Genomic DNA, 27,110 nt, shown 5'->3' with positions numbered 1-27,110 from the left:
TCATCATCTATTTCCCAACACATGGACTAACCAATTAGACACTTATTCTCCCTCTGCCTAGTAACTATTACCTGGAGAGAACTATTTCCTAAGGAAAATAATAATCAATGGAAAAGGGGTGGGGGAAGCCTTTTGAATTACAAAGAAAAGACCTTTCTCTTATTTCCTGGGAGTGGGTGAATTTAGTGGAGGAAGCAATACAAGTGTTTCCTTCTCTGTCATATTGGGTAATGAGACCCCTGAGTCAATCAAAGCAATCTTTTCACATGGGTTCCATTTTGGATTGCTGTAACAGATCTCTTGTTCTTGGGATACCTTTTTTCCAGCATATTCCAATGGTGTTAACTAAGGGTGGCACAAGAATAGGAGTAAAAGCCCAAAACAGACTCTGGCTTGTGTTAATCAAAGAGTGTACAAAAAAAGTTATTTAGCCTGAGTACAATTCAGAAAGAGTTTAATAAACAGCCGCTAAACATTGCACCAAAGCATTTGGAAACACAATTTCTACAGAGAGGTAAAGGTCAGGCTTCCATTCTAAATTCCTTAAGACAATCATGAACAAAACAATCATTAACAGCCCCACCCACCCCACCCCCCCATCCCCACACAGCCACGACACTACACTCTTCTAGTCATGAATTTACCTACAGACACAGTCTGAGGAATAATGGGACTGGCATGCATTATCCCAGCAATGGCAAGGAAGCAGGAGATGGGGGAAGGATGGGTGAAAAGGCAACCAGCAGCTAACGATAGACCCCTTAGGAGCACTGATCAGGGGGTGGGCAGGGAGAATCTCCTTTTGGTGCCCTTTGTGGCGTTACTTAGGGGCTCCCGGATACTTTGGACTAGTGGTTGGGGCTGCCATCTTCATCTCATTCTCTTGAACCATGGCGACGGGAAGTGGTTTCCTTGGATAACACGTTGTGACTTTCTAAAAATCTTTTTGGTGTCCAACCAAACTGCATTCAGGACCCAGCATGCCTGTTGAGATGGTGCTGATTCTGAGGTCTAGATGGACCTGGACTCTCAGTTCTATCTTCATGTTGGCCTTTGGAAAGGGGTCCATGATAGTTCTCTATTACAGACACTTTTAAGGAGCCTTGGTGAGTCATTCAAACATCTGAAACTGAGTTTGTCTACTTTATAAAAAATTTACAATTATAACTGTCCCTTTTATTCACGCTAAGAACAAATGAGATCGAATCCTTTAAATAATATATTATCAAACTGGTAATAGGTTTAAAGTAAACTAGACTCTAATCCATCCCTCTTAATATTGACATCAAGAGAGGACCAGAGGTCCCTGACAAGTAGGACCAAAGTTCTTGGGCTAGGGTCTGGAGTGTGGAGGGTATGGAAAGAAGAACTTGACTTTCACCTGCCAGCAGCCCTCTTTTTCAAGCCAGTCTTCAAGCCTCAACTACCACCCAGCCCAAATCTCTCACTCCATCCAGTATTTGATGAGTTGCCTTGGCCAGGAGGTGACTTTCATATCTTTCTAATCTTTTTGAAAATTTAGGCATTTGATCTCATTTTGTTGCATGTGTCCCTTCTTAGTATAAATTAAAATAAATACTTGATCCTTTTCCTAAAGAGTTTATAGGCAGTAATGAGTCCAAGCTAAGCCATGTCCAGCTGGCTATAACAGGTTCAAAGGGCTTAAGAGAAAAGGGCTTTCTGGATGAGATGTACCAAAGAAGGTACTATTTTCCTGAGGGTCTAGACCTGGCAGGTATTTGTCATCTTGGTGCCAGGCTGACCTAACTGGTTCTATCTATTTTGGCAATACATGGTAGACAGAGGTAAAGCCTCAATTGTCCACACTAACCTCCAAGCCAATAAAGGGGTTTTGGGCCATCTTCAGAGGTTAGCATTAGCTCCTGCCTTTGTTATCAGTACTTATGCCTAGTGGGCCCTGTTGTGGGCAGGAGAGGTGGCAGGCAGGACCACTGGGGACCCAGGATAGCTCCCTAGTGAGTCAGAATCATCTGATCTGGACAAGTCAACAATCCACCTTATTCTGGACCTTTCCAATAGCCAAGGCTCTCACTGCAGGCTTTAGAGTCTCCTGTTGTTTCTGTAGTGGGCAGAGTGCAGTAAAATACATGCCGTGCCCTCAGCTGAGGGAGACTGGCAGATTAAGATAAGCAACTGGACAAATGGCAGTGTTTGACTCCAATCAGGACATACTCAGCAATGTTAGAGGGACAAGTAATTGTTTCTGTTATTGTTTCTTCATTGAGATTCCTAAATATTAACTGAGAGTCATGGCATGGTAAGAGGGTTACAAAAGAAGAGTCCTGAAACACATGAAGGGGAGCCCTGGGGTCTGGGTGCCTGGATGCTTCCTAGGGTATATAGTGCTCTGGTTGCAGCGCCACCACTACCTACTGTTTGCGGATCATGCCCTTGATAGCTGACTCCCGGTTGACATATGTAGCCCAATAGACCAGATTGAAAATGGCAAAGAGCACAGGAAAGATGATGCGGGAAATCTTGTCAACCTTGCTGACACTGTTGTAGGTCTTGGTCTCAGTCGGGATATCCTGCACATAGGTGGTCTTGGGCGAAGCAATGATTGTCGGGGTGGAGGAGGTGCTTGGAGCAGCGCCCTTGGAGATGGCAGAGAACTCAGTGTCCTTGGCCAGGTTGATGGGATAGGTGGTTCCCACGATGTTGAAGGTGGTGCTGGTTTTCTTGGTCGGGACTGCTGGTGTTTTCTTCTAAGGGCCAGAAAAAGTAGGGGAGAATGGGGGGACAAAAGGAAAGCTAATTAATTCACTATATAGAACACCTTCAAAGGCTGTGGGGAGGAGGAGACATGAGGGAAGTTAGGAAAGAGGGGCCATGAAGCCAATAGCACTGAGTAGCCAGCTTTGTACAAAGGAATAAATTGAAGATGACTTCGAAAACAAAATCTGTATCATCCTGGTTTACTAGCTATTGTGCCTTTGGCCAAGTGACTTCTCCCCTTAGAGCTTTAGTTTCTTCATCTGTAAAATGAGGATCAAAATATTTGGCAGGGTTGTTGAGAGGATCAGATGAAAGAATGGTGGTAGAAACAACTGGAAAACTCTGAAATCTTGGTCATGTGTAGGATCCTATGCAAAAGGTGACTTGATCCTCACAGTAACCACACAATGTAAGTGTGTGAGAGTACTCCCATTTGACAGATGAGAAAACTCAGCTTCAGACTGAGTGGCCGAGCCCACACTGGCCATCTGGGCTCCCAACTTTTAACCAGGGCTGCACTGTACTGTTCTATAGGTATGAGACACTGTTTGGTTACCCGAGACATAACTCCAAAAGGCTTCAACCATCAAGTGGCACATCTCCTGTGAGGAAGAGAGCTTGGTGAGTCTGAAAGTCATTTTGTCTTAAAGACATACATTCTACAGCATGTTTACATGCATCATTATAACCCTTCATGCAGGCAGGAGCTACAGCCTCTCCAGTTCAGTTCATTTCAGTTGCTCAGTTGTGTCTGACTCTTTGCGACAGCCTCTCTAGGGAACTTTGCAAATGCTTCCCTCTGACAGCACAGGCAGGGATCCTCGGGGCTTGCTATGACTCTGATCTCTGTTTTTCCAGATTATAAAAAAAACCTCAATGATAAATAAGCATACACACATGTGCCCATTTGCTCTCACATATATGACTTGTATATACATGGGCCTTCCACGTAGAAAAGAGAAAAGTGACAGAGCTCAGGCCTGGGTCAGAAGAGAGAGGCTGAGTAACAGGAGAGGTCAAAGGCAGTGGCTGAGGGCACAGTCTGAGTGCTGAGCTCATAGTGTTTGCTGCCTCATTTCCCACTCTGGCCTTTTCTTCCTCTCATCCCTCTTTGTTTCTAGGGAAAAGTGGGGACAGATGAGCTTTGAAAATGCCCAAGAGTATTTGATGGAAAGTGACGACCAACGTGTTGCCCTGATTTCACATACCTCGAATTTTTCTTTCTCAACGTGACTTTGCTTCCCAGCATCTGTTTTACTTCTTTGCATGTGTTTCCTTCCTGGATTTCTCTACTCCCACCCTCTCCTACTGACCCCCCTTTCTCCTAATCTGTTTCCTTTCTTCTTTACTTCTGAGTCCCCCCCCCCCCATTTTCTGACCTATTTTTCTTTAGACCACACTGCTATTGATCTTCCTGGTCCTAATAATAACTTTGGCCCAACAGCTACTGAATATCTACTGGGCCAAGAACTACTCTAGATGTTTCAGGATAGGTGGGAAGGTTAAAAGTTGTCCATTACACTCCTTGTTTTGTAGGAGTTTGCAGTCCAGTGGTGGGGGCGGGCAGGGGGAGAGCCCTGTGAACACACCATTGCCATATAATGTGATTGGAGTTCTAAGAGATATGACCAAAGGGTGATGGGAATTCAGTAGACGGAGGGGCAAAGTACCTTCAGGTGCTGGAAAAGGTGGCTCAGAGAAGGCAATGAGGATGGTGAGCTGGGTCATGAAAGATGAGCAGGAGCTCACCAGATGAAGATGTAGCCAAGGCAATGCACAGGTCAAGGGCACTGCTAATTTGAGGAATGACAAGGAGTCTGCTGTAGGTAGATGAGTGTGTGCATGATAAAGGCCTGTCTGTGCTGGCTTCAGGGTTTTCATCAGGGAGGGTAAGAGGGACCAAGAAGTGGGTGCTGGTTTAAGTAAATGAACAGTCTGACTAATAGGACACTTAAAAAGCAAAACCGTTCTTTCTCTTTGAGGATTGTAGTTACCTTGCTACAAGTGGAAGGGGGACAGAACTCTAAGGGAGTCTAACAACCTTGTAAATGCTTTAAATACTACATGGGACTCACTTATAATTAGCAAATTCATTGTGTGAATAGAGGCCTGCTGCTAAATGCCTCTGCTATTAAATAAAGAAACACTTCACTTGTTTGCCTATTCAACTTGTTTACTTATTCATTTGCTTACTAATCTCTATTTTTTCATGGTTAGACAAAAAATAAAAAAAAGAAAAGAAAAGAAAGAAAAAAACCCACTACCCTGACTTTGCTAGAAGCTTTCACACTCACATATATTATTTCATTTAGTCATCTTATAAGCTGGTTATGACCAAGTCTTTGAAATAATCATTCTGAACAGCAAACACTTTCTTTAGCTCTGTAGGCACTTTGTGTTCTATACGTAGAGAAGCAGCAGTTGATTTAATCACAGATTTTTTAAGTAATAAAAGAAAATTACCTTTTAATTTCCCTCGCCCTTTCCATCATGGAACTTTTTAATCAGCCACTATAATTTTTACCTAAATTGTCAAAGAAGGGAAATCAAAGCAAAAGTTGTAGTGCTGAGAAGACAGAAACAGGAAGCAGAGATTAATGGTTAATAATTCACATTTCTGCATCTAGTTTTCTAATACTTCTCTACACCCTGGAATTTGATAGACACAAACTAGAGTCACTTAACTCTGACCAAGCTATGATTCTGTGCCTACCTCCCGAGCCAATACTGGGCTCTTAGCTGCATTATAGATGTTTACAGAATGAAACCTGACCCCCCAACTGAAGATTCTTCATGTGACTTCTAATTTATTCCTGCTGAGTCTTGACCTCTCCTATCAGTTCAGTTCAGTCGCTCAGTCGTGTCCTACTCTTTGCAACCCCATGGACTGCAGCATGCCAGGCTTCCCTGTCCATCACCAAATCCTGGAGCTTTGCTCAAACTCATGTCCATCGAGTCAGTGATGCCATCCAATGACCTGTTCCTCTGTCATCCCCTTCTCCTCCTGCCTTCAATCTTTCCCAGCATCAGGGTCTTTTCCAATGAGTCAGTTCTTTGAATCAGGTGGCCAAAGTATTGGAGCTTCAGCTTCAGCATCAGTCCTTCCAATGAATATTCAGGACTGATTTCCTTTAGGATTGACTGGTTGGATCTCCTTGCAGTCCAAGGGACTCTCAAGAGTCTTCTCCAACTCTTGAGAAGTATGACCTCTCCTATCTAGTATGACTTCTCCTATACAGACAGAGATTTATAGAATATCTCTATAGTTCATCCTGGAGTAATTCCCATACCACCAAACTGAAACTCACTCTTCCAAACTCCTCCAAGCATTATGACTCAGAGCAGGACACTTTTCCTTCTAGAAAGCTACCTCATGTGGACTGGGGATGAGGTAGTGAAAACTTTCATGGACTAATGCATATCCAACTTTAGACTTTTTCTCAGATGACGTTCACGATAATTGTTTTCAGAAGTGCTAATTAGAGGGTTAGTTGAAGACCTGAATGTACTTGAGACCTCCAGGACCTCAGAGTATATGCAGATAAAGTCCTATGACTGTTAACCTAACATCCATCCAACTTTCCTGAACCCCAGTTTTCAGAAGTGGGTAAATAATGGAGTGTATGCTATGTTGGATTCAAAGACAAACCAGACAAAGACCCAATTTTTACACCCAAACAACCCAATTTTTAAAATGGGTTTTAAAATAGACATTTTTCAAAAGAAGATATAGAAATGGCCAATAAGGATATGAAAAGATGTTTAATATCACTGATCATAATGGAATTGCAAGTCAAAATGACATACCACCTCATATCCATTAGGGTGCCTACTATAAAAAATAAGAACAATAACAGTAACAATAAAAAAGGAAATAAGTGTAGACAAGGATATGGAGAAATTTGACCCCTTATGTACCGTTGGAATGTAAAATGGTGCAGCCGCTATGAAAAATGGTACATCAGATCCTCAGAAAATTAAAATATGACCCAGCAGTTCTACTTTGGAGTATATTGCCCCACTGAACTGAAAGCAAGGTCTTAAAAAGATATGAGTACACCCATGTTCATAGCAGCATAATTCTCACTAGCCAAAAGATGAAAGCAACCCAAGTATGCATAGAGAGAAGAATGGATGAAGAAAATGTGGTCCATCCATACAATGGGATATTATTCAGCCTTAAAAAGAAAGGAAATTCTGATGCATGCTATAACATGGATGAACCTTGAGGATGTTATGGTTCCAGTTATATTAAGTACTTAGAGAAGTCAGATTGCTAGAGACAGAGAGTAGAATGGAGGTTGCCGGGGGGGAGTGGAGGGGAGGATTGGAATTTCTGGTTTCATGGGGATAGAGTTTCAGTTTTGCAGGATGAAAAAGTTCTGAAAGTTTGTTGTACAATACTGTGAACATACTTATTAAAAACAGTTAAGATGATAAATTTTAGACTGTCTAATGAAGATTAATTAAAATGAGAGAACTAAAATATAAGGGAGAACACGAGAAAAACACAGAAAGGCACAAATGCTCAGTCAAGTGAATTCAAAAGAGGAAGGGAGCATGCTGGATTAGGAAGAGGTCAGTAAGCCAACAGAATGTGGAGAAAATTCAGGTGCAAGGCACCAGCTTACTCAGAGGGTGGGGGATATCCAGATCATATGTGGGGATGAACCTGGGGCCAGTGGATAAGAAAGGAAAGAGTGGATGAGACTCAAATATTATCTATGGTTTATTAATTGTGTTTATCTGTTGGTGGGTAGACCTGTGTCCATGCCCAGTTATTTGCTTGGCAAGAGGTATGCTAGAACTGGCACCTATAGACTGTTGGGCCAGGGCGGGGCTGGATCCTGAGGTTAATAAGCTAGAGGGAGGATTCCAAAATGATGTTTGCCAGCACCAGTGTCCACATGGTAGAATGAGTTCTCCAGAATGGCTGCCACCAGTGTCTATGTCCCCAGGGGGAGCTGCAGTTGCCCCCAGCTTCTCCAGGAGATTCTCTAAGATCAGCAGGTGGGTCTGACCCAGCCTCCTATTACTGCTTTTGCCCTGGATCCCAGAGCATGTGAGTGAAGTCTCTATTTCCCCCCAGCTCTCTGGGACTCTCAATTGTATGCATTACTGGTCTTCAAAGCCAAATGCTCTGGGGGTTCATTTTCCTGGCATATGGCCCACAGGTTACGGAGCCCACTTTGGGGCTCAGACCCCTCACTCCTAGGGGAGAACCTCTGCCATGGTAGTATTTCTCCCATTTATGGATTGCCCACCCAGGGTATGAGACTTGCCTATATCACAACTCCACCTGTCTTGTTTGGTTCCTTCTTCATATCTTTAGTTGTAGAAGATCTTTTCTGGTAAATTTTGATCTTTCCCATGGATGGTTGCTCTGCAGACAGTTGTGATTTTGGTGTGCTTTTGAGAGAAGGTGAGCACTGAGTCTTTCTACTCTGCCATCTTGGCTGATTTCCCTGTTTGCTTCTGTTTCAATCAACTCACCAGTGATAGAGTATGTTTGTTGTCAGGGCATTTATACCTGCTGTAGAAAAGGGTGGGAAGGCTACCACTTTATGAATACAAATTAACCCAGAGTGAATATCATTCACCCCAGAGAGAACATACCAAGTGGTGACTTGATTTGTGGCTGTTTTTACAGGAATGCCACAAATTTTAAAAAGCCATTAATGAGAAAAAACTAAACTTTTCCAAATTATGGATGGAAGTTGAGTATTTTCTAATGTAAAATAAAACATTATTCTAGAGCATTCAAATTTCTTATCTGAAAATAAGAAAAAAGCATAAGAATTACTGTGCTTCCAAAATTTAGGTAAGAATTTATGAATATTTTAAAAGAACTTCTAAGAATAGTAATTGTTTTCTTTTTAAATATAGAGTTTTATTTCTTTATTTTAATTTGCTTTTACTTTTAATTTTCAAAAAATATAATCTAGGTAATAATGCACATAGTTAAAAAGAAATAAATGTAAAAACTTAAAATGCCTGTACCCCAACCTTGTCCTACAACATAATTATTTTTAACTTTCTATCTTTATTTTAATTTTCTAAATTTTCTAATATTTATATATCTCTAAGTAATATGCTTATACTGCTATCAGTTTTACACATAACCATTCATATTTTCATGATAATGATTAACCTCACTTATGCAACCCTTCCTCCATCTTCCATACAATTATAGCAATCTTTTTAGTGCAATCAATAATCAATGGTAACATCATTATAAAGGACTGGATAAATACCTCTAGCCTCTTGCTACAAACTGCACTGGGTTCTTCTCCAGGTTTGCTTGCTGCATAGCTTTCATCTTAGGAATTCCCTTCATTTATCTCCTCTGTAGGATACCCTCTTCTCTGGATCCAGTGTCTTCCTCTTTTTCATTCTACTCTCGTTTTAATAGAACATATTCTCTTGTATTTTCCTAAGGTGGAATCCATGGCAAGTGACATTTCTCAGTTCTAGCAGGTCTGAAAATAACTACCTTTCCATGTAAGTGATACTTTGGCTAGGCATAGGATTCAAGGTTGAAAATCATTGGTCCTTCAGATTTAGATTTACAGCTCCACTGTCTTCCAGCATCCAATGTAGCTGAGAAGTCTGATGCCATTCTGCTAATCATTTCTTTGTAAATAACACTTATTGTCTTTCTAGAATCTCTTTAGTCTACCATTTATCCCTGGTTTTCTAAAATTTCAAGATGATGTGACTTTATGTGGACCTATGAGGACACTTTCAATCTGGAGGCTTATATCTTTCCTTCTGTAAACATGTCTTATATTAGTTCTTTGATAATTTCCTTTGTTCCCATTTCCCCGTTCACTCATTCTGCAGGTTCTGAGTTGGATGAATTTCCTGGATTCATCCCTAAGTCCCTTAACCTTTTCTTTTCATTTGTCAATTATTTCCTTTTTACCTTACTTGTAGAGAGATTTTTTTCAGTTTATTTTCCCATCTCTATTGAAACTTTTATTCTGGCAGTTATTTTTTCAAATGCATCATATTTTGTTTCAAATAAAGCAACACACGTATATATGTATATTTTTTCAGAAAAACACAAGATGTTAAACTCTACAAAAGTGCATGTGTCTTCAGCAGATCATGTTTTTCTGATCATTAAGAATTTTATTTTCAACATTAACTCTCTAAAGACGATCAATGAACTGACATCACTGCTACAACATAGGTTGCTACTGAGCCTCTGATCTTTAGCCACATCTTGATTTTCATTAACAAATGCATAAATCCTGCCTGGCAGAAATGCTGCAATGACTTGAGAAAGAGTGCTAATAGATCAAGCAAAACCATGAAAGTTATGAAATAAGCTAGAGCTGATTATTGGGGTTTCCCTGGTGTTTCAGATGGTAAAGAATCTGCCTGCAATGCAGGAGACCCAGGTTCGATCCCTGGGTTGGGAAGGTCCCCTGGAGAAGGAAATGGCAATCCACTCCAGTATTCTTGCCTGGGAAATCCCATGGACAGAGGAGCCTGATGGGCTACAGTCCATGAGTCACAGAGTCAGACACCACTGAGTGACTAACACTTTCACTTTTCTTCACAAATTATTGAGAGGATCACACAACCAAATAGGGTTTGTATATTCAGACTGACCCTCTTGTGGCAGGGAATTGGGTCAGTACCTTGGGCAGGGAACTGAAACTGAGCGAAAACTGCTTTCCCGCCCCCCCCCCCCCCCAGCTCAGGCCGCCAACCCCACAGCTGGGACAGAGAGAAATGCAGCATCTGTGGAAACTTCTATTTCTCATTACACTGTGAAACCCTGGAGACATTTCCCCAGGAAGGCCTGGCCTCTGAGTTTTCTGCAGAATACTGCCTTCATTGCGGTCTTTGTCCCCAAAGCAGCCTCTTGGTTTTTGGCACAGCCTTTGTTTTGGGGATGGAACTCCTTTTGTGGCTTGTCTTCTGTGTTCATGGAGGTTGTTGCCCTTCCTTATCAGATCAGCTTCATTACCACTTGGAGGTTATTTTTCATTTCAAAAGCTCTTCCTTAATTCTCTGATTTCCTTTTATATTAGCATCCTCCTTATTTTATGTATATGATATATTTACAAATATAAGATAAGATTTACTTTGTTTTTCTTAGGTTCTCTTTAATTCCCTAAATTATTTCTGTTCCTGCCAAGATGAGTTTTTTTTTTTCAATCTTTACTTTTCTCTATTACAAATTTCACTTTGATAATCCTTCGTATCATAGTATTATTTGGCAACATATAAGATGTCTGTATGTTTAGAGTGCCTGAGCTGGGCTTGTTGACTGGTAAACTATGACTGAAGATTGTCTGGAGGGAGGTCATTTTATGGGATACTCCATAATGTCACTGTATTAAGGTCTTTTCTATGGAGACATTCAGCTTCTTTAGAAGAGAAACTTCTGCTGGTCTTTAGGAAACTATACATCTGGCTGTTGACATCTTATATGCTGGCAGGCTCTGGGGTCTTGCCTACTCTGTACACAGACATTTATCCAGTATCCTTAATTGCACCCCCATGATTTATTGTCTGTTGTACGAAGCATCTTGAATGCTGAGTTTCTCCAGGGTTATATCTCTCTCCAACTTGATAAATCAGTTCTTATTCTGTCTTTCCACATTCATTTGTCTTAAAAAGTGCATTACAATCTCTTGTCTGACTGAAAGCCCGTCTCCAGTTCTCCTGGTACTTGTGGGTTTATACCTGTTTTATTTCTTCACCCTCATTTTAGTGGGATTTTTAAAGGAAGTAGTGATAAAATGTGCAGCTGTTCCTCAGAAGCCCAAGTTCATCTATTTTGCAGAGTGCTATTATAAGGTAGTCATTTGTCTTCATTTGAAAATGAGGTATTTGTTCCTACCTATCCCTTCTTTTCCTTTCCTTTATATTTCCCCTCACCTTCTGTTTAAGCCTTGACCATAGTACAGATCAGAAATAGACTTTTGAATCATTTATATTAGTTTTAAACAGTTTTGTGCTCACCTATTCTAGTTTTATGAGGCAACTAAGGTTTAATGTCTCTCTAAAGGAAGCAAAATAAGTTATAGTTAAATTTCACTGTTTTTACTTTTAATGCACTTCATTTTTTTCTGTGGGTCAGTGGTTCTGTTAGTTCCTTCATATTGTAGCAGCATGCACAAAACATAGTACCCTCATATTAGAAATCCATTTTTAAACATTTCATAGTTTTTTTTCAAATCTCATCAACATCCTTTCAATAAGTTAAATCAATTGACAGAACTAAGGAGGAATACTAAGATCACCATCTTTGCAGAAGACTTTTAGATGATTCTTTTTGTCCTTTTTTTTGTTTTCATTTTCAGCATTCCTTGGAATTGGAGAAGCGGTTATCATTTTTGACATCCACAGCTACACTGTTCAAGTGCTCCTTCTACCTTCAAGCCATCACTGCATCTCTCCCCAATCACAAAAACAAGTCTACCACATATTTCAAAAGATATTTATGACTGCCTTTCAGATATCTGAAATTAGCAATCATCATTGCCTTAATGCATCTGTCCTTTCTCTATTATAGTAACTAAACTGGAACAGCATGTTTTAAACATGGCACAACCTGTACAGAATAAAAAGGGGTTTACTATCTCATTTGTTCTAGGTAACTTCTAACTCAGACTCAAATCAAATTTGGCTTTTCAAGAGTTACACCACATGGATGGCTTACATTAAATGTGTTCTTTCCCTATATCATAGCATCTTATTTATAACATGCAATCTTTGTTAAGCTTTTTATCCCTGAACTTTTTTTGAAACATATGTGTAAAAATGTGTTGTATTTAGAAATGTTAACCTTTTGGTTTCAGCCTATCCTTTCAAATTTCAGAAATTCTCTTGGACTCTACTTCAGAAGATACTCTTTTTCATTAATGCCAGCTTACAAATTTGAATCTCCCATATTAAGTATCTTTATTTAAGTCACAGATGACAGTATTTAAGAGGGCTTCCCTGGTAGCTCAGATGGTAAAGAATCTGCGGAGGGTCAAAGATAAAGACTTGTGGCTATTACAGCAATATCCATTCAGGTTGATGTCTATCCATCAATCAGATTATATTTGACTTTAATTGGTCAACCAACTACATCAGCATAATTGTAATATTTTTTCAACTGCTATTTCTTCATGAAGACATAATTTTAAAAAGTTAGATGTCTTGATAAAGTCTATATATTTCCTGTTCTACCAGTCTAATAAACTTTCCACGAATTTTCTTAAGGTTATTTTGGCACAATTTCTTCTTAGTTAACTCAGGCTATATGTCAGTAGTTAGTGCAAACTGCTCTTAAAACATCTGTTTAATAAGGGTCTTACAGTTTAATATGTCAGAATAAGGACATCTTTGCTTCCTTTTCTTCTCTGGAACCAACCAAAATAAGGAAAATGATATATGAAACCAAAACTCCATCTTTGATGAAAATTGGAAGCATTTTTAACCCTTACCCCAAAATGTAAGGGCTCCCAAACACAGTAAAAATTGGATCAGGGTGAAGAAGACATTGAAGATGCCTAATGTTCTAGATTTCAGGCCAAGAAGAGTCCTAAAACATGGATGGCAGGACCTGAGTGAAAAACAAACGACCTCTGTTCTGAAACAAATGGTTCTTAGGCTGATAGTGAAAACATCCTGGAATACTGTTTGATTACCACATAGTAGTGAGGAGGTAGAGACTGGAAACATTAAAGGGTACAATATTACACATATGCACATAAGCATGCACACATTACACCATACATAGAGGACTTTCTTGTGGGTTATTTCTAAGAATTTATACAGATAACAGATGATGGTCAAACTATTCACTTTCAACTACTTATTCTCAACCACTCACAACTATCCTATTCATTGTCTCAGTCCCTCCCCAAAATGATACTTTCACACATAGCAGTGTTAGTAAAGAACTCCTCTAATACAACTTCAAGTAACAGTTGAAAAAGAATATGTTACTGATGCAAAATATGTTATAATGAGGGCAAAGAACCAATAAAGAACTGCATAACAACACACAAAATAAACAGAATACATGAAAAGCTAAGTCAGCAGAAAAAAAAGTTAATATAAGGAAAAATACTACTACTATAGAAATGAAGGAGAACAGACATGGTGAAAATGTTCGGAGACACAGAAGACAGACTTGAGAAAAATAAAATGGAAAATAACAGTTGGAAATTACTGGAGAATAATGGTAAATAAGGATTACAAAGTTCTATTATATGTATAATTTGTGCTTTTAGGAAGATAACAGAGCAATGGTGTGTTTTAGGAAAGCTTTCCTGAAACAAAGACAGTTGTGAATCTACAGACTTAAGGACATGCTGTCCTAGGAAAAATTCATACAGATAGATCAAGATCTATCCTTGTAAGTGGTATTTGTAAATAAAAGACACATGCATATGGGTTTCTAGGCTGTAAAATCATCTCCTCATTATGTGAAAGATTCTCAGAGTTGTTTTAAATTTCCTCATAACAATATTCAGTTCTAGAACCGAAAACAGCAACCAATGTCTATGTAGACATTAGAGAAAGAGAATGCGACCCACAAATTGTACAACAGCCCAAATATAATTCAAGTATAAACACAACTGACAGATAATTTTATACATGTAAGATAGTAGGAAATATGGTTCCCACGAACCATTCCTAAAGAAACTTCCCGAGGATAGCCTTGAGGTAACTAAGCGATGAACATAAAAATGCATGAGGACCATTTTGAGAAGAGAGTCTTTTTAAATGTAGAACTGTGAGTAATAAAATACAGAAATTATGGCTGCATAAAAGCATGTAAATACTATAAAACTTGACAATGTGCAAATAGTTGTATAACAAAAGTTGAGAGATGACAGGGACTGGTAGAAAGCAAAGGTGAGAAGCAGGGTAAGTATAATAATTTCCTTACTTGCAGTGGGTGAGGGATCAACAGACCTGGTTTATAACTGATGAATCAAGCATTAGATGGGTAAATATATTTTAAGGATACAAACATTAACAACTAGACTAAGAATAATAATAAAACAAACCAAGAAATTCCTATGGTAGAGTAGATGGAGGAAGAAGAAATATACTTATTTCTTCATGATTTATAGCAAAGAGTTAATAAATTTTAACTAAATAAATAGTTAAGATATATTCTAAAAATTTTCCAACTCACCAGTCTATATTCTATGGAATCTATTCCTCCAGTTTGAAAAATCTTGATTATGTTTTCTCTTCTCCATGATTCTGGGGCCACATCTGCCCATTCCTTTTAGCATCGTGGGTTAGTCTTCATCTACAGCTAGATATCTCAACTCTTTTAAAGCAGTCAAGGATACCAAACTTGATTTTACTGTATTTATGTTTTTTTATTCCTACCAATTCCAAGAGGTTTATTGGGATTTTTTTCTTTTTTTCCTCATCCATTAATCTAATTAACATTTATTCAGCTTTTACTATGAGTCAGATGCTGTACATGGATGCTAGCTAGTTAGACACATGCAGACAAGCCCCTGCCCTCAAGAAGTTCAGTCTAGTGAGGAAGCAGATAAATAACTCTAATGCAAATAAATGCTTTTCATATCATGAGCAACCTCACCCACCCCCAGAAAAGCTGAAGCTATCTCATGATTCTGGAAAGGTTCTATGGAGAAAATAGCATTTCATGTGGTTCTTAAAGACTGAGCAGGTATTTATCAAGCAGGAAAATAAGAAAAGAACATTCCAGGTAGAGAGTAAAAATAAGCAAAGACATAGAAGGAATGATGATCACTTTTGTTTGATGGTAATGGGAACATATTGCCAAAATGAGGGGCAGAAGTGGCCCTAGAGACTGTTCTCTGGGTGGAAGATAAAGACCACTCTTCTGGGTGACTTTGTAAGTACAACATATTCCCCTTGGGTTCAGCAGTATCACACTTAAGTTTGATCCCTCACCACAAGACATCAGCCCTCCATGATACCGACCCTCTTTTCTTTGCCCCCAGCAAACACTCCACACTGCCAAGAAGCACTCCAGTTGAGAATTGGATTGATGACCCCAGTGAATAGCACACAGCCCTGGCCAGTTCCCACAGGCTGCAGGCTGCCCACTCCTGGTTCCAATACAGTTCTCTCAGGGAATGCTTCCCAGCCCCCACCTTTCCTGTATCTTACCTTCATCTCCAGGGCCTCTGGCACCTTCTTGCCTTCCCAAGCCCAACTCCGCTTTGTGAAGTAGTTCACGGTCGCAAACTCAATCAGCGCAGAAAATACAAAGGCATAACACACGGCTATGAACCAATCCATGGCCGTCGCATATGCCACTTTAGGTAAGGAGTTTCTGGCACTGATACTCAAGGTGGTCATGGTGAGAACAGTGGTGACACCTTGGGAGAAAGAAAATAAGAACTAGTTGCCACTAAAAGACATTGAGTGTACTGATGATATCACCATCTTCCTCCTTGAAAGGAGGAGCTAAACCCCACCCAAAATGGTCTCTTTAAAGTAAAAAAAAAAAAAAACAAAAAAAAAAACAGATAATGTCAAAATGGAATGGTTCTACATAGTGACCACCCCATCCCAATTATCACAGGAATAGAAATCTCCAGTATAGTACTTAAGAGTTGCCCTTTAACCTCAGCTTAAACATTTCCATTGAAGACTAGGTTGTAGGTAACCTATTTCAGTGTAATAGAGTTTTCTAATTAGAAAAGTCTACCTTATGCTGAAACCTGCCTTCTTCTAACTCCTAATCCACTGACTGATCTCAGAAGTTCTGTCTGGAGACATAAGAAAGAAACCCTGCTTTTTGCTTTCTGGGACAGGACTTCAGAAAGTTGGAGAGAGTGGCCATGGTTCCTTGTAAGTCTGTTCATCTCTAGAACGTGGCCAGCTCCTTCTTTTGTTTCTCCTCCTTCTCCATTCTGGTAGGTGCCTTCTCAATAGACCAGAACTTAGGCTAAGACTCAGGACATGGTCTGAAACTAGCTGGAGTTTCATATCATTTATTGTGGACATTATTCCCCTAATAACACAACAAACTATTGTAGAAAAATTGTCCTTTACCTACATCACAGTCTAGGACCTATTGAATTCATGAACAACCAAAACTATTCTCACATCTATTTCTTATGAGTTTTTGCCAAACCAGAGCTTGGTTTTAAATCAATTGATTCTTTTTCTTGGTGGTATTTATTAACCTAAGTTTAAGACTTTCTTTTACTCACTTTTAAATTATATTAATTTTTTTCTAATTGTTCATAGTTTAGATATGTATATGAACTATATAGTGCTGTGGTTAACAATATGAGCTTTAGAGTCAAGACTCATGGCAAATAGATGGGGAAACAGTGGAAATAGTGGCTGACTTTATTTTTGGGGGCTCCAAAATCACTGCAGATGGTGATTGCAGCCATGAAATTAAAAGATGCTTACTCCTTGGAAGGAAAGTTATGACCAACCTAGACAACATATTAAAAAGCAGAGACATTACTTTGTCAACAAAGGTCCATCTAGTCAAGGCTGTGGTTTTTCCAGTAGTCATGTATGGATGTGAGAGTTGGACTATAAAGAAAGCTGAGCACTGAAGAATTGATGCTTTTGAATTGTGGTATTGGAGAAGACTCTTGAGAGTCCCTTGGACTGCAAGGAGATTCAACCAGTCAATCCTAAAGATCAGTCCTGAGTGTTCATTGGAAGGACTGATGCTGAAGCTGAAACTCCAATACTTTGGCCACCTGATGCGAAGAGCTGACTCATTTGAAAAGACCCTGATGCTGGGAAAGATTGAGGGCAGGAGGAGAAGGGGATGACAGAGGATGAGATGGTTGGATGGCATCACCAACTCAATGGACATGAGTTTGGGTAGGCTCTGGGAGTTGGTGATGGACAGGGAGGCCTGGTGTGCTGCAGTTCATGGGGTCGCAAAAAGTCAGACATGACTGAGTGACTGAACTGAACTGAACTGTAGTCACATTTTAACAATAATATTATAACAATAATTTCATCATTGTTAGTAAGAGTATTCATGTTATTGTTTTTTAGTTGTGAAGTCGTGTCTGACTCTTTTGCAAACCTATGGATTGCAGCCCACCAGGCTCCTCTGTCCGTGGGATTTCCCAGGCAAGAATACTGGAGTGGGTAGCCATTCCCTTCTACAGGGGATCTTCCCAACCCAGGGATCGAACCCATGTCTCCTGCTTTGGCACGTGGATTCTTTACCACTGAGCCACATGGGATGCCCCAGTCTTGAATACCTACACTCGAAGTAGGAAGTCCTGAGTTCTACCACTTACTGGTTTTGTATCTTGGGCAATTCCCTTAATATCTCCTTGCCTTCATTCTTCCCATCTATATGAATATCCCCTACAGTCTCCTCCAGAATTTTGATGGTGCAGTTGTATACCCAAATCCATCCAGAATTTAGTAAGAAGGAATAGTCAGAACCTCTTTCTAAGTGTTGGATTCCTCAAGAAGATGGAGAGTGTGACTGTTATGAGCTTGGGTCAAGTTGGGTATGGAAGGTAGTCCTAATGGGGTGAGATATGTTATATCAAAAAGCAAGCAGTTAAGGCTCTACCCAGAGAGTCAGCCACGTGTGCTGCAGTCTCTGGAGCCTCCTTTCATATCTTGATTCTTTGAGTACCTTACTTACACATTTACGATATAAATCAAAATCCAGACTGGCAAAAACTTAATGCAGTTTCAACAAAGAGACCCTAAAGGAGCACCTTTACACAAACTTAAGCAGAGAATTGTCTAGGCTGATTAGCGAAAAGACAATTTAAGCCCTGTCAGGAATCAGCCATATAGCTAGGACCTCATAACAAAATCTGAATTTGTAGCCTGGTAAGCTCTGAGAATGGATCTAAGGCTAAGTAACCCTCTGATCACACTGAGCAAGTGATTCATGGAACAAACAATTTATCTCATTTATGGTTATCAGCAAATGCAATTGTCCACACTGGTACATTCTTAATAGTGCCAAACGCATGGATCAAGAGAACCATACTGCAACACAAGTATTTAGGTGTCATATCTCAGTAGAGGTGTTTAGAACTCTAGCCTCTACGGCTTAATTAAAACTGTCATCTTGTGAAGAGTTCTTAGCTAGTCAGAGCTGGTAGGGCCCTCAATCAAGCTTCTGGTGGCAAAAAGGTTTGGCATTTTAAAAGATCCAGGCCTGCCACCCAGGGCTTCTATTTCAAGACTCTTCTACAAAGTTTTTCTGTGACTTTCTGAGGACTTTTCTGTCCTCTTCCTTCCTTTGAGTACTTCTAAAAGTCTAGTATGAAAAAAAAAGTCTAGTATGCTTCTTTGATAATGTATGTCTGTCCCACCCAACTAAGGTTGCTTGAGATAATGCAAGATAATCTCCCCATCTCAAAATTCTTAACTTAAAACAAATCTGAGTAATTAGCCTCCAACTAATAAAAATAACTGGGAAAAAAATAAAATGACAATGGAAAGAGAAAAAAAAAAAGAACAAATCTGTAAAGTCCTTTTGCCATATAAGGTAACATTCACAAGTTCCAGAGATTAGAACATGGGTATCACTAGGGACCATTATTAAGCCTACCACAATCCTAGTTCTAACCCTTAATTTCACTCAAGCTGCCTTTCTTGTGTAACCTTAAAACTCAAACTCTTATCTACCAAGACAAGTAGTCCATCCATTGATCCATTTTCCTGCCACGACAGTACCAGCTCATGTCATTAACATTCCAGTTTTCAGTTCCTTCTTTCATTTGGGCCACTGAGTGTTTTCTTTAATTTATTATGAGCTCAGATATTAAAAAAGAATGTTTTCTATGTTTTATCTGTTATTTTAGGGATTTTGCACTGGAAGATTTTTTCAAGGTATCTAGTTTGTAACATTTCCAAAAATTGGGCAAACTTAATCTATTCCTATATAGATTATGCCCCCCCAACTTCATTAGAGCTGTTCTTTTCAAATCACTAGCAACCAAGCATATCATGATCCCAAATACAGTTTTTATCTGCATTTTACCTAAACATACAGAATTCATCCCAGTTGATTATTCCCTGCTTCTTGAACACTCACCTCTTTTGATTTCCATGATATCATACCCTTTCTCATTTTTTTCTTACTTTACAGATTATTTATCTTTCTCCACTACTGTTGCCTCTTCTACCTGACTTAAAATGCTTTTTCTTTCTGAAACATCATTTACTCTTTAATTACACAGTATAGCTTCAGGATCTCTGTAGGAAACATTGGCCTCCTTTGTGAGTACTCAGCATATCAAAGTATATGGAGACAATTTAGTGGATTAAGAGTCAATTAATGTTTCTCTCCTAAAAAAATCTTACAATGAGAAAAACAGACAGAAAACAGTTTATGTGCTTTAAGTCTCTCACGGAAAAGTGTTAAAGCTATGCAAATCTCTTCCTAAACAACAGTCAATTCAGAGTGAAGAAAATTTCTCTAATTATAGGTATTCTTGTAGAAACCTTCAAACTTTGTGTAGCTCTTACTGAATATCAGACAATTCATACTTTCAAAAAAGGCTAGAGAGGAAGCAGAAAAGTCAGATGGTCATATAAAAAGCTGGGCCATAAAAAAACCCCAATCTACTTCTCTGTCTTCAGCTTAGTTTCTCCCCTTCCCTTTCTCCAGCTCTGCCCACTAATTTCCTCTCCATTTCACTGAAAGTTCCATCCCTCTCCAGCTCCAGAAGCAAACCTGACTGAGATAGGAAGCATTTCAGTAAACCTAATGTTCCAATACTCTTCTTATTCCCACTTCCTTTTAATAATTCAGTTGCTAAACACACCAAGGTATGATGACTTAGTTACTAATGCTAAGCTCAGGTGTTTCTCCCATTCACTACAGTAATGATTCTTCTACCATCCTTACCCCTGACTCTGACTGTTCATCATAACACTTTGCAAATGTCCCCTGACCCTATTCTTCATAAAACAACACTCACCAAAGACCGTGCGGGCAGGGACAGACTCTCTGTTGAGCCAGAAAGACACTTGTGACAGGATGACAGTCATGATACATGGCAAGTAGGTCTGGATCACAAAGTAGCCAATTTTTCGCTTGAGGTGGAAGTGGGTTGTCATGACGACATATTCTCCTAGAGAGAGTAAAAATTAGACATTATTGCAGTCAAACATTGTCGGATCAAGGTGGGCCCCAATTCAGTTCACAAAGCTCCTTAACCTTATACTCAGAACAAGACATTCCAGCACCTCTCAGGTCTGTGTAACCAGATGTCTTTAATAATCATGAAGAAGTACAGAGGTGGGTTTTTGTTTTTGTTTTTTTGGTGAAAATGTTACCAAACACAAATCCATGTGACCAACACACAGTGAGGCCAAACAATACCAAAATGTCAGAGTTTGGAACAGAGAAAGGTTTATTGCAGGGCCATGCAAGGAGATGAGTGGCTCATGCCCTAAAAACCCTGAACTCCCAGAAAGCTTTCAGCAAAGCCCTTTTATAGGAAAGGTGAGGGAGGGGCATGGTTAGTTGTTACAAACTTCTTGGTGTCAGATCCTTTGTTCTTGAGGTCAGGTCACAGTCAGGTCACCATGTTCCTATAAACCTTCACCAAAACAAATGTTATTCTCTGTTCTGACAAGAACAGGCAAGGTCCCAAGGTCAACTTTCATCCTTCGGGCTCCAGGCCTGGCTAAGAGGAAGGGGTCACTGCATGGATTGGTTACCCTGCCCAGCAGCGTTCACCCAGCCCCCAGTCTGCATTCTCTTGCCAGTGCCCTGGCCCAGCTGAAGAGGCAGATCTCAGCTGGAGGTGCCCTCAGGACTAAGTCTTCAGACCCTGCCCAGCCATCATCACCAAAGGAGCCAAAATGCGCAGGACTGAACTGGCCCTCAAGCTTTTTTTTTAAACTGGAGGGAATCTGAGAACTCCATGGACTGCAACCTATGAAGACACTGCCACCATTAGGCCACAGACAGGGGAAGAGGTTTACGGCTGCTTTGAGGCCTGGGCTTGGAAAATGGGTGTCTGTAGCGATGACTTGGAGCTCTGTGGGACACAGCCCTCTGCCTGTCCCCAGGGGGCCCCCAGCTCACCCACTGACCTGAAGCTGAAGTGCCTGGAAAGAAAGCTGAGATCCGCCTCTCACTGCACTCTCTGCCACAAGGACACCTGCAAGCTGACCACTGGCTGAGCAGGCTCTCTAAACACCCTGGTAAAGCTCTCATGTTAATGGCTGTGTGCCTGTCCTGCCCCTGTTATATCCTAGAAGGGCACTGTAGGGGCCTGGATGACAGCTGAACTGAGGGGTCTGTACCATCCAGTAGCAGGTGCCTGGTGTGTGAGTGAGCAGAGGCTAGCATCTCCAGCCCCAAATCCAGACACTTGTATTGAGGTAGAGGGACAATTTGGGGGAGGTATCACATCCTAGATCCTAGTAGGGTAGCCAGCTGGCCCATCTGTCCAGGCATGTACTGTCCCACTTAGCAGAGGGTTTGATAGGAGCAGGCAGATCAAGCAGCTGCAATATTGCCTCTGGGGCCGTTTCCTCATTTCCTCCCTGACCTCAGGAGGGAAAATGGCCTTGCTTCCTGGTCTCCCCTCACTGTTGGAGGTACCCCGTACTGCACCTGCAGTGGACCCTTCATGCATCCGACCCAATAAACCCTGCTAGAGCATGACCACTTCTATTACAAGGTCATGATGTTCTAGCCGAAGCATTTTTAACTGGCCTTTCATGCCGGCAGAGAGAGGGTCTCGTCAATTCATGGTCAAGAGCAGTGCCATATCCACTGATCTGCTGGTCTACCTGTCAGTGAGGCTGCCTCTACCTGTCTGGGTGATCTGCAACAACTCAGACTTGCCCAAGGCGAGAAGCTGCAACAAGTATGTGCACACCTCATGTTTCCACAGAACACTACTCTGCCAGCCTTGCTTGGCAACTGCCTGGGCGAAGGCACGGAGCACACAAATGAGCTTGTCTCGCTCCCTAGGCATTCTTATCCAGGTCTGTATCTTTAAATAATACCTTAAACTCTGATAACTCCCCAGTGTGTATTTTCTGCCTGGGCTTCCTGCTTGTTATGGTTATGGGTTGAATTGTATCTCCTAGAAATATATGAAGTCATAAACCTGAATGCCTCAAAATGTGACTTTCTTTAGAAAGAGGCATGCTGCAGATATAGCTAGTTAAGATGAGTTCATACTGGAGTAGGATGGGACCTGATCTACTATGACTGATGCTCTCTTATGAAAAGAGAGAGACACAGGGAAATGTGTGATGACAGAGGCAGAGGTTGTAATAGGGACGAGGCAGACACGAGCTATAGCAGCCCCACTCAGCCACTGGTATGCACCACAGTGAGTCCCTCCCCCCTCCCTTCTATACATAAGGAGCCCAAATTTGAACTGATAGAAAATGGTTTTTTTGAGACACTAGTCTGCTATCTTCTTGGTCTGCTAGCTTTTCTATTAAAGTCATTACTCCTAGCCCCAACACCTCGTCTCCGATTTATTGGCCTGTTGTGCAGTGAGCAGAACAATCTTAGGCTCAGTAACAAATTTTTGGTGAAACCACCCAGGAACCTTGCTGCTTGTGACCAACAAGCCCTGCTTGGGGAATTTTAGGGTAAGGCCCTAGCAGCTGCCAGAACCATTTGTCCTGAGGATATTCCCTTCAAAATTCCCTAAAGCGGCACTGGGTGCCTCAGAGCCTGGCTGTTAGAGCAAGGAATCAACATTTGGGAACCGACAGGCTTGATATGGTAGGGTGAGCTGCTCAGGTGTGTACAACTGGAAACATCGTCCCCTCTCAATTTGGGTTTTTCCCTTAAAGGAAAAGCCCATTTGTTCATTTGATCAAGGTACCCTTTTGGAGACGGCAGTTGTTGTTGCTTCCCAGGTGGCATGTGGTAAAGAATCTGCCTGCCAATGTAGGAGATGTGAGTTTGATCCCTGGGTTAGGAAGATCCCCTGGAGAAGGAAGTGGCAACCTACTCTAGTATTCTTGCCTGGAAAATCCCATGGACAGAGGAGCCTGGTAGGCAACTATGGGGTTGCAAAGAGTTGGACACGATTGAGTGACTAAGCATGCATGCACACACGAATTGTTGTTGAACTCTATCTGATTTTTGAACCATTTCTTTCAGTTTTGTTTTGTGTTCACTTGCTTTTGTTTTGCATTTGTTTGTTCCTGTTTTGCCCTCATTCATGATGGACCCTATTTGTGCCTCTGGCATTGGACTTTGCTTGTCCTTTTTATGTTTCGTTGTTCTTGAACTTATAAATACGGGAAATACTCCATCTGTCCCTAAGAAAAGCCCTTTGGGATGTATCTTAAGTAAATGGGCAAAATATAGTTGTGAGCCTATGACTAAGGAACGGATGATATTCTATTGTCATAGTGTGTGGTCCCAATATATGTTAGGATCAGGAGAGCTATGGCCTTTGAATAGCTCACTTAATTATTATACAATCTTGCAACTAGAATTGTTTTGTGAAAGAGCAGGTGAAAATGATGAGATTCTATATGGAGAAGCATTTATGCTAATCCATTAAGAGGAAAAGCAGTCAAATGGCTACTGCCTTATGGTACAGCGGTCTGAAGGGAAAACCGGTTCTCCAAGAGGGAGAGGGAGAAAGCAAGAGTGAGGACATGCTATTTCAAAACTTAAAACCCCCTCCGACCAACCCAGCTCCCCCACTGGCCGAGCAGGATGCACTAACATATGCACTGCCTCCTGTCTCCCCAATTTATGAGAATCAATTAGAAGTTTCTGTTAACCTCCAGGTCACAGGAGCCTGGTTTGTTATCACCATCTAAGACCTGACAGGGCACCCAATTTGGACTGGAAGCCACTTCTGGAGCAGGGCAATCTTCTTTGTGCACATATCCTGTAGGAGGCCTTAATGCAGATGGCCAAAAAGCTGGGTTTCCATGGATACACAAGCCATTCTCAACTTCAGATTTGTTTAATTGGAAAAAAACCATAACCCTACATACTGGGAGGACTCCCTCCATATGACTGAACTTTTCACTTCTATCTTTGACATTCACCAACCCTCTTAGGCAGACATTCACACTTGTATGAAGTTGATGCTTACTGTGGATGAAAGGAGGACGCTTACTGACAAGGCTAGAGAGGAAGCATAGCAGCTTCATCTAGCAGATCCAAATGGAACTTCAGAAGCAAATCTGGCAGTTCCTATTGCTGACCCTGACTGGGATCCTAACAATGGAGAAATGACGCACCTAGAGCATTATAGGAAGTGTATCTTAGCGGCTCTTTGAAAGGGAGTACTTAAGCAAAAGATCTTAAAATAAAATCAGGAGATACACCAAAAACCCTATAAGGATCCATCAGAGTTTCTAGAAACAATTTTTCAAGCTTATAGGTGCTACATTGATGCAGACCCCGAGGTGCCCAAAAATATGAGAATGGTAAATACGGCCTACATTGGGCAAAATGCTTCAGATCTAAGAAGAAAATTACAAAAGTTAGATGGTGCATTCAGAATGAACTCTTATCAATTGGTAAATATTGTTTTTAAAGAGTTGAATAACATGAACAAAGACAGAACCAAGATGATCAAGATTGAATGCCACTTTCCTGGCAGCAGCACTAGATTTCTGGAAGGCAAGTAACCTGAAGAGAGAGGTAAGCCACCACTGGGGAAGGAACAATGTACTTACTGCAAGGAGGAAGGGCTTTCAAAAACAGATTGCCCTAGGCTAAGGAATAAGAAGGAAAACAATAAAAGAAAGACAGGTGCCTCTCCTCTGGTAGAAAGAGAGGAACACTCTGATGAACAATGAAGAGGCCTGAGAGCTCCCTTGGACCTGAGGCATCCAATTCTAATTTCCCCACAGGAGCCCCAGGTAACTTTGACAGTGGGAGACAAGTTGATTGACTTTCTGCTAGATCTGGGAGTAACATACTCTGTGGTAAACACCAAAGTAGCATAGAAAACATCTCAATCCATCCCGGTCATGGGTGTTTCTGGAGAAGTGCAAAATTATTCTTTCTTGCAACCTCTAGAATGCCAGTTAGGGGACCTTTCCCTGAAACATGGGCTTCCCAATTGGTGCAAATACAAAGAACCCACCTATCAATGCAGGGGACATAAGAGACCCAGGTTCAGTCCCTGGGTTGGAAAGATTCCCTGGAGGAGGGCATGGCAATCCACTCCAGTATTCTTGCCTGGAGAATCCCATGCATAAAAGAGCCTGGTGGGTTACAGTCCATAGGGTCACAAAGAGTTGGACATGATCGAAGCAACTTAGAACACATGCACACACCCTGAAACACAGCTTCCTGTATATGTCAGAGTGTCCAATCCCTCTTTTGGGCTGAGATCTCCTTTGTAAATTAAATGCTCAAGTAACTTATCAGGACAGCTTGACATCAGGGTCCCACTAGAACACACCATAAGCCTGCAGATGGCAGTCATGGATGGCCCAGAAAAGGAGACTGAGATTCTACCTCCGAAGTCTATGGAAAGGTAAGACAAGAAATGTGGGCTAATGGCACCCCAGAGAAGGCCCCAAAATGCATGGCCAACATTAAGAAGTGATGCTGGGACACCTAATCTAACACAATACTCTCTGCGACAAGAGGCCCAAGAGGGAATTCAGCCAATTCTTGAAAAGTTTTTGAAAACAGGAGTGATTAAACCTTGCAGGTTCCTGTATAATACCCCTATCCTCCCAGTCAAAAAGTCCAACTCAAAGAGTATCACTTTGTCCAAGACTTGAGAGCTATTAGTGAAATAGTCCAAGATTCACACCCTGTGGTACTCAATCCATACACTCTGTTCACAACTATTCTGGGAGAATACAGCTGGCTCTCAGTTTGGACCTGAAGGATGATTTTTTTCTGCATTCCTATTGCAGAAGAATCACAGCAACATTTTGCTTTTGAATGGCAGGATCCAGAAACACAAGTAATCTAACAGTATTGTTGGACAGTCCTGCCTCAAGGATTTAAGAATTCTCCTACCTTGTTTGGGGAAATGCTGGCAAGGGACCTTAGAAACTTAATATTGGATGAAGGACTCATACTCCAATATGTGGATGAGTTGCCCATAGCAAATCCTAGTTATGATAAGTGTCTACAAAATACCATCAGAACCCTGAACTATTTGGCCAGTTGTGGATATAAGGTTTCCCAGAAAAAGGTCCAAATATATAAGCAACAAGTCAAGTATCTAGGTTTTGCCATTTCCAAAGGACAGTCAGGTCTTGCCTGATAGAAAATGAGCAATTGCAGGCTTGAGAACACCCAAGACTCATAGATAACATAGAGGTTTTCTGGGAATAGCAGGGCTCGGTTGGATATCAATCGCAAACTATAGGGTCATAGGGAATCCCCTTTATGGGTCACTGAAGGGACATGATCTTCAGCCCCTTACTTGGACTAGAATGCCAAACAGCCTTTG

General features: G+C 40.9%; 1 protein-coding gene across 2 annotated transcripts in view; it reads right to left on the bottom strand.

Annotated features, from left to right (window-relative positions):
- Window positions 1–437: 437 nt before the first annotated feature.
- GABRA3 (gamma-aminobutyric acid type A receptor subunit alpha3) overlaps window positions 438–27,110 on the bottom strand; it is a 237,272-nt gene continuing 210,599 nt past the window's right edge. For both annotated transcript variants that reach the window (XM_070462787.1, XM_070462786.1), the window contains exons 8-10: window positions 20,655–20,807; window positions 15,877–16,088; window positions 438–2,726 (exon numbers count right to left, since the gene is read on the bottom strand). In XM_070462787.1, the coding sequence (XP_070318888.1) occupies window positions 2,391–2,726; window positions 15,877–16,088; window positions 20,655–20,807 (701 nt within the window). In that variant the 3' untranslated portion in view covers window positions 438–2,390. The remainder of the gene's footprint in view (window positions 2,727–15,876; window positions 16,089–20,654; window positions 20,808–27,110) is intronic.

Source organism: Odocoileus virginianus, unplaced genomic scaffold, assembly GCF_023699985.2.
Source record: "Odocoileus virginianus isolate 20LAN1187 ecotype Illinois unplaced genomic scaffold, Ovbor_1.2 Unplaced_Scaffold_13, whole genome shotgun sequence".
NCBI lineage: Eukaryota > Metazoa > Chordata > Mammalia > Artiodactyla > Cervidae > Odocoileus > Odocoileus virginianus.
Note: the sequence above shows the minus strand (reverse complement) of the source record. Positions and strands in the feature narration are given on the sequence as shown.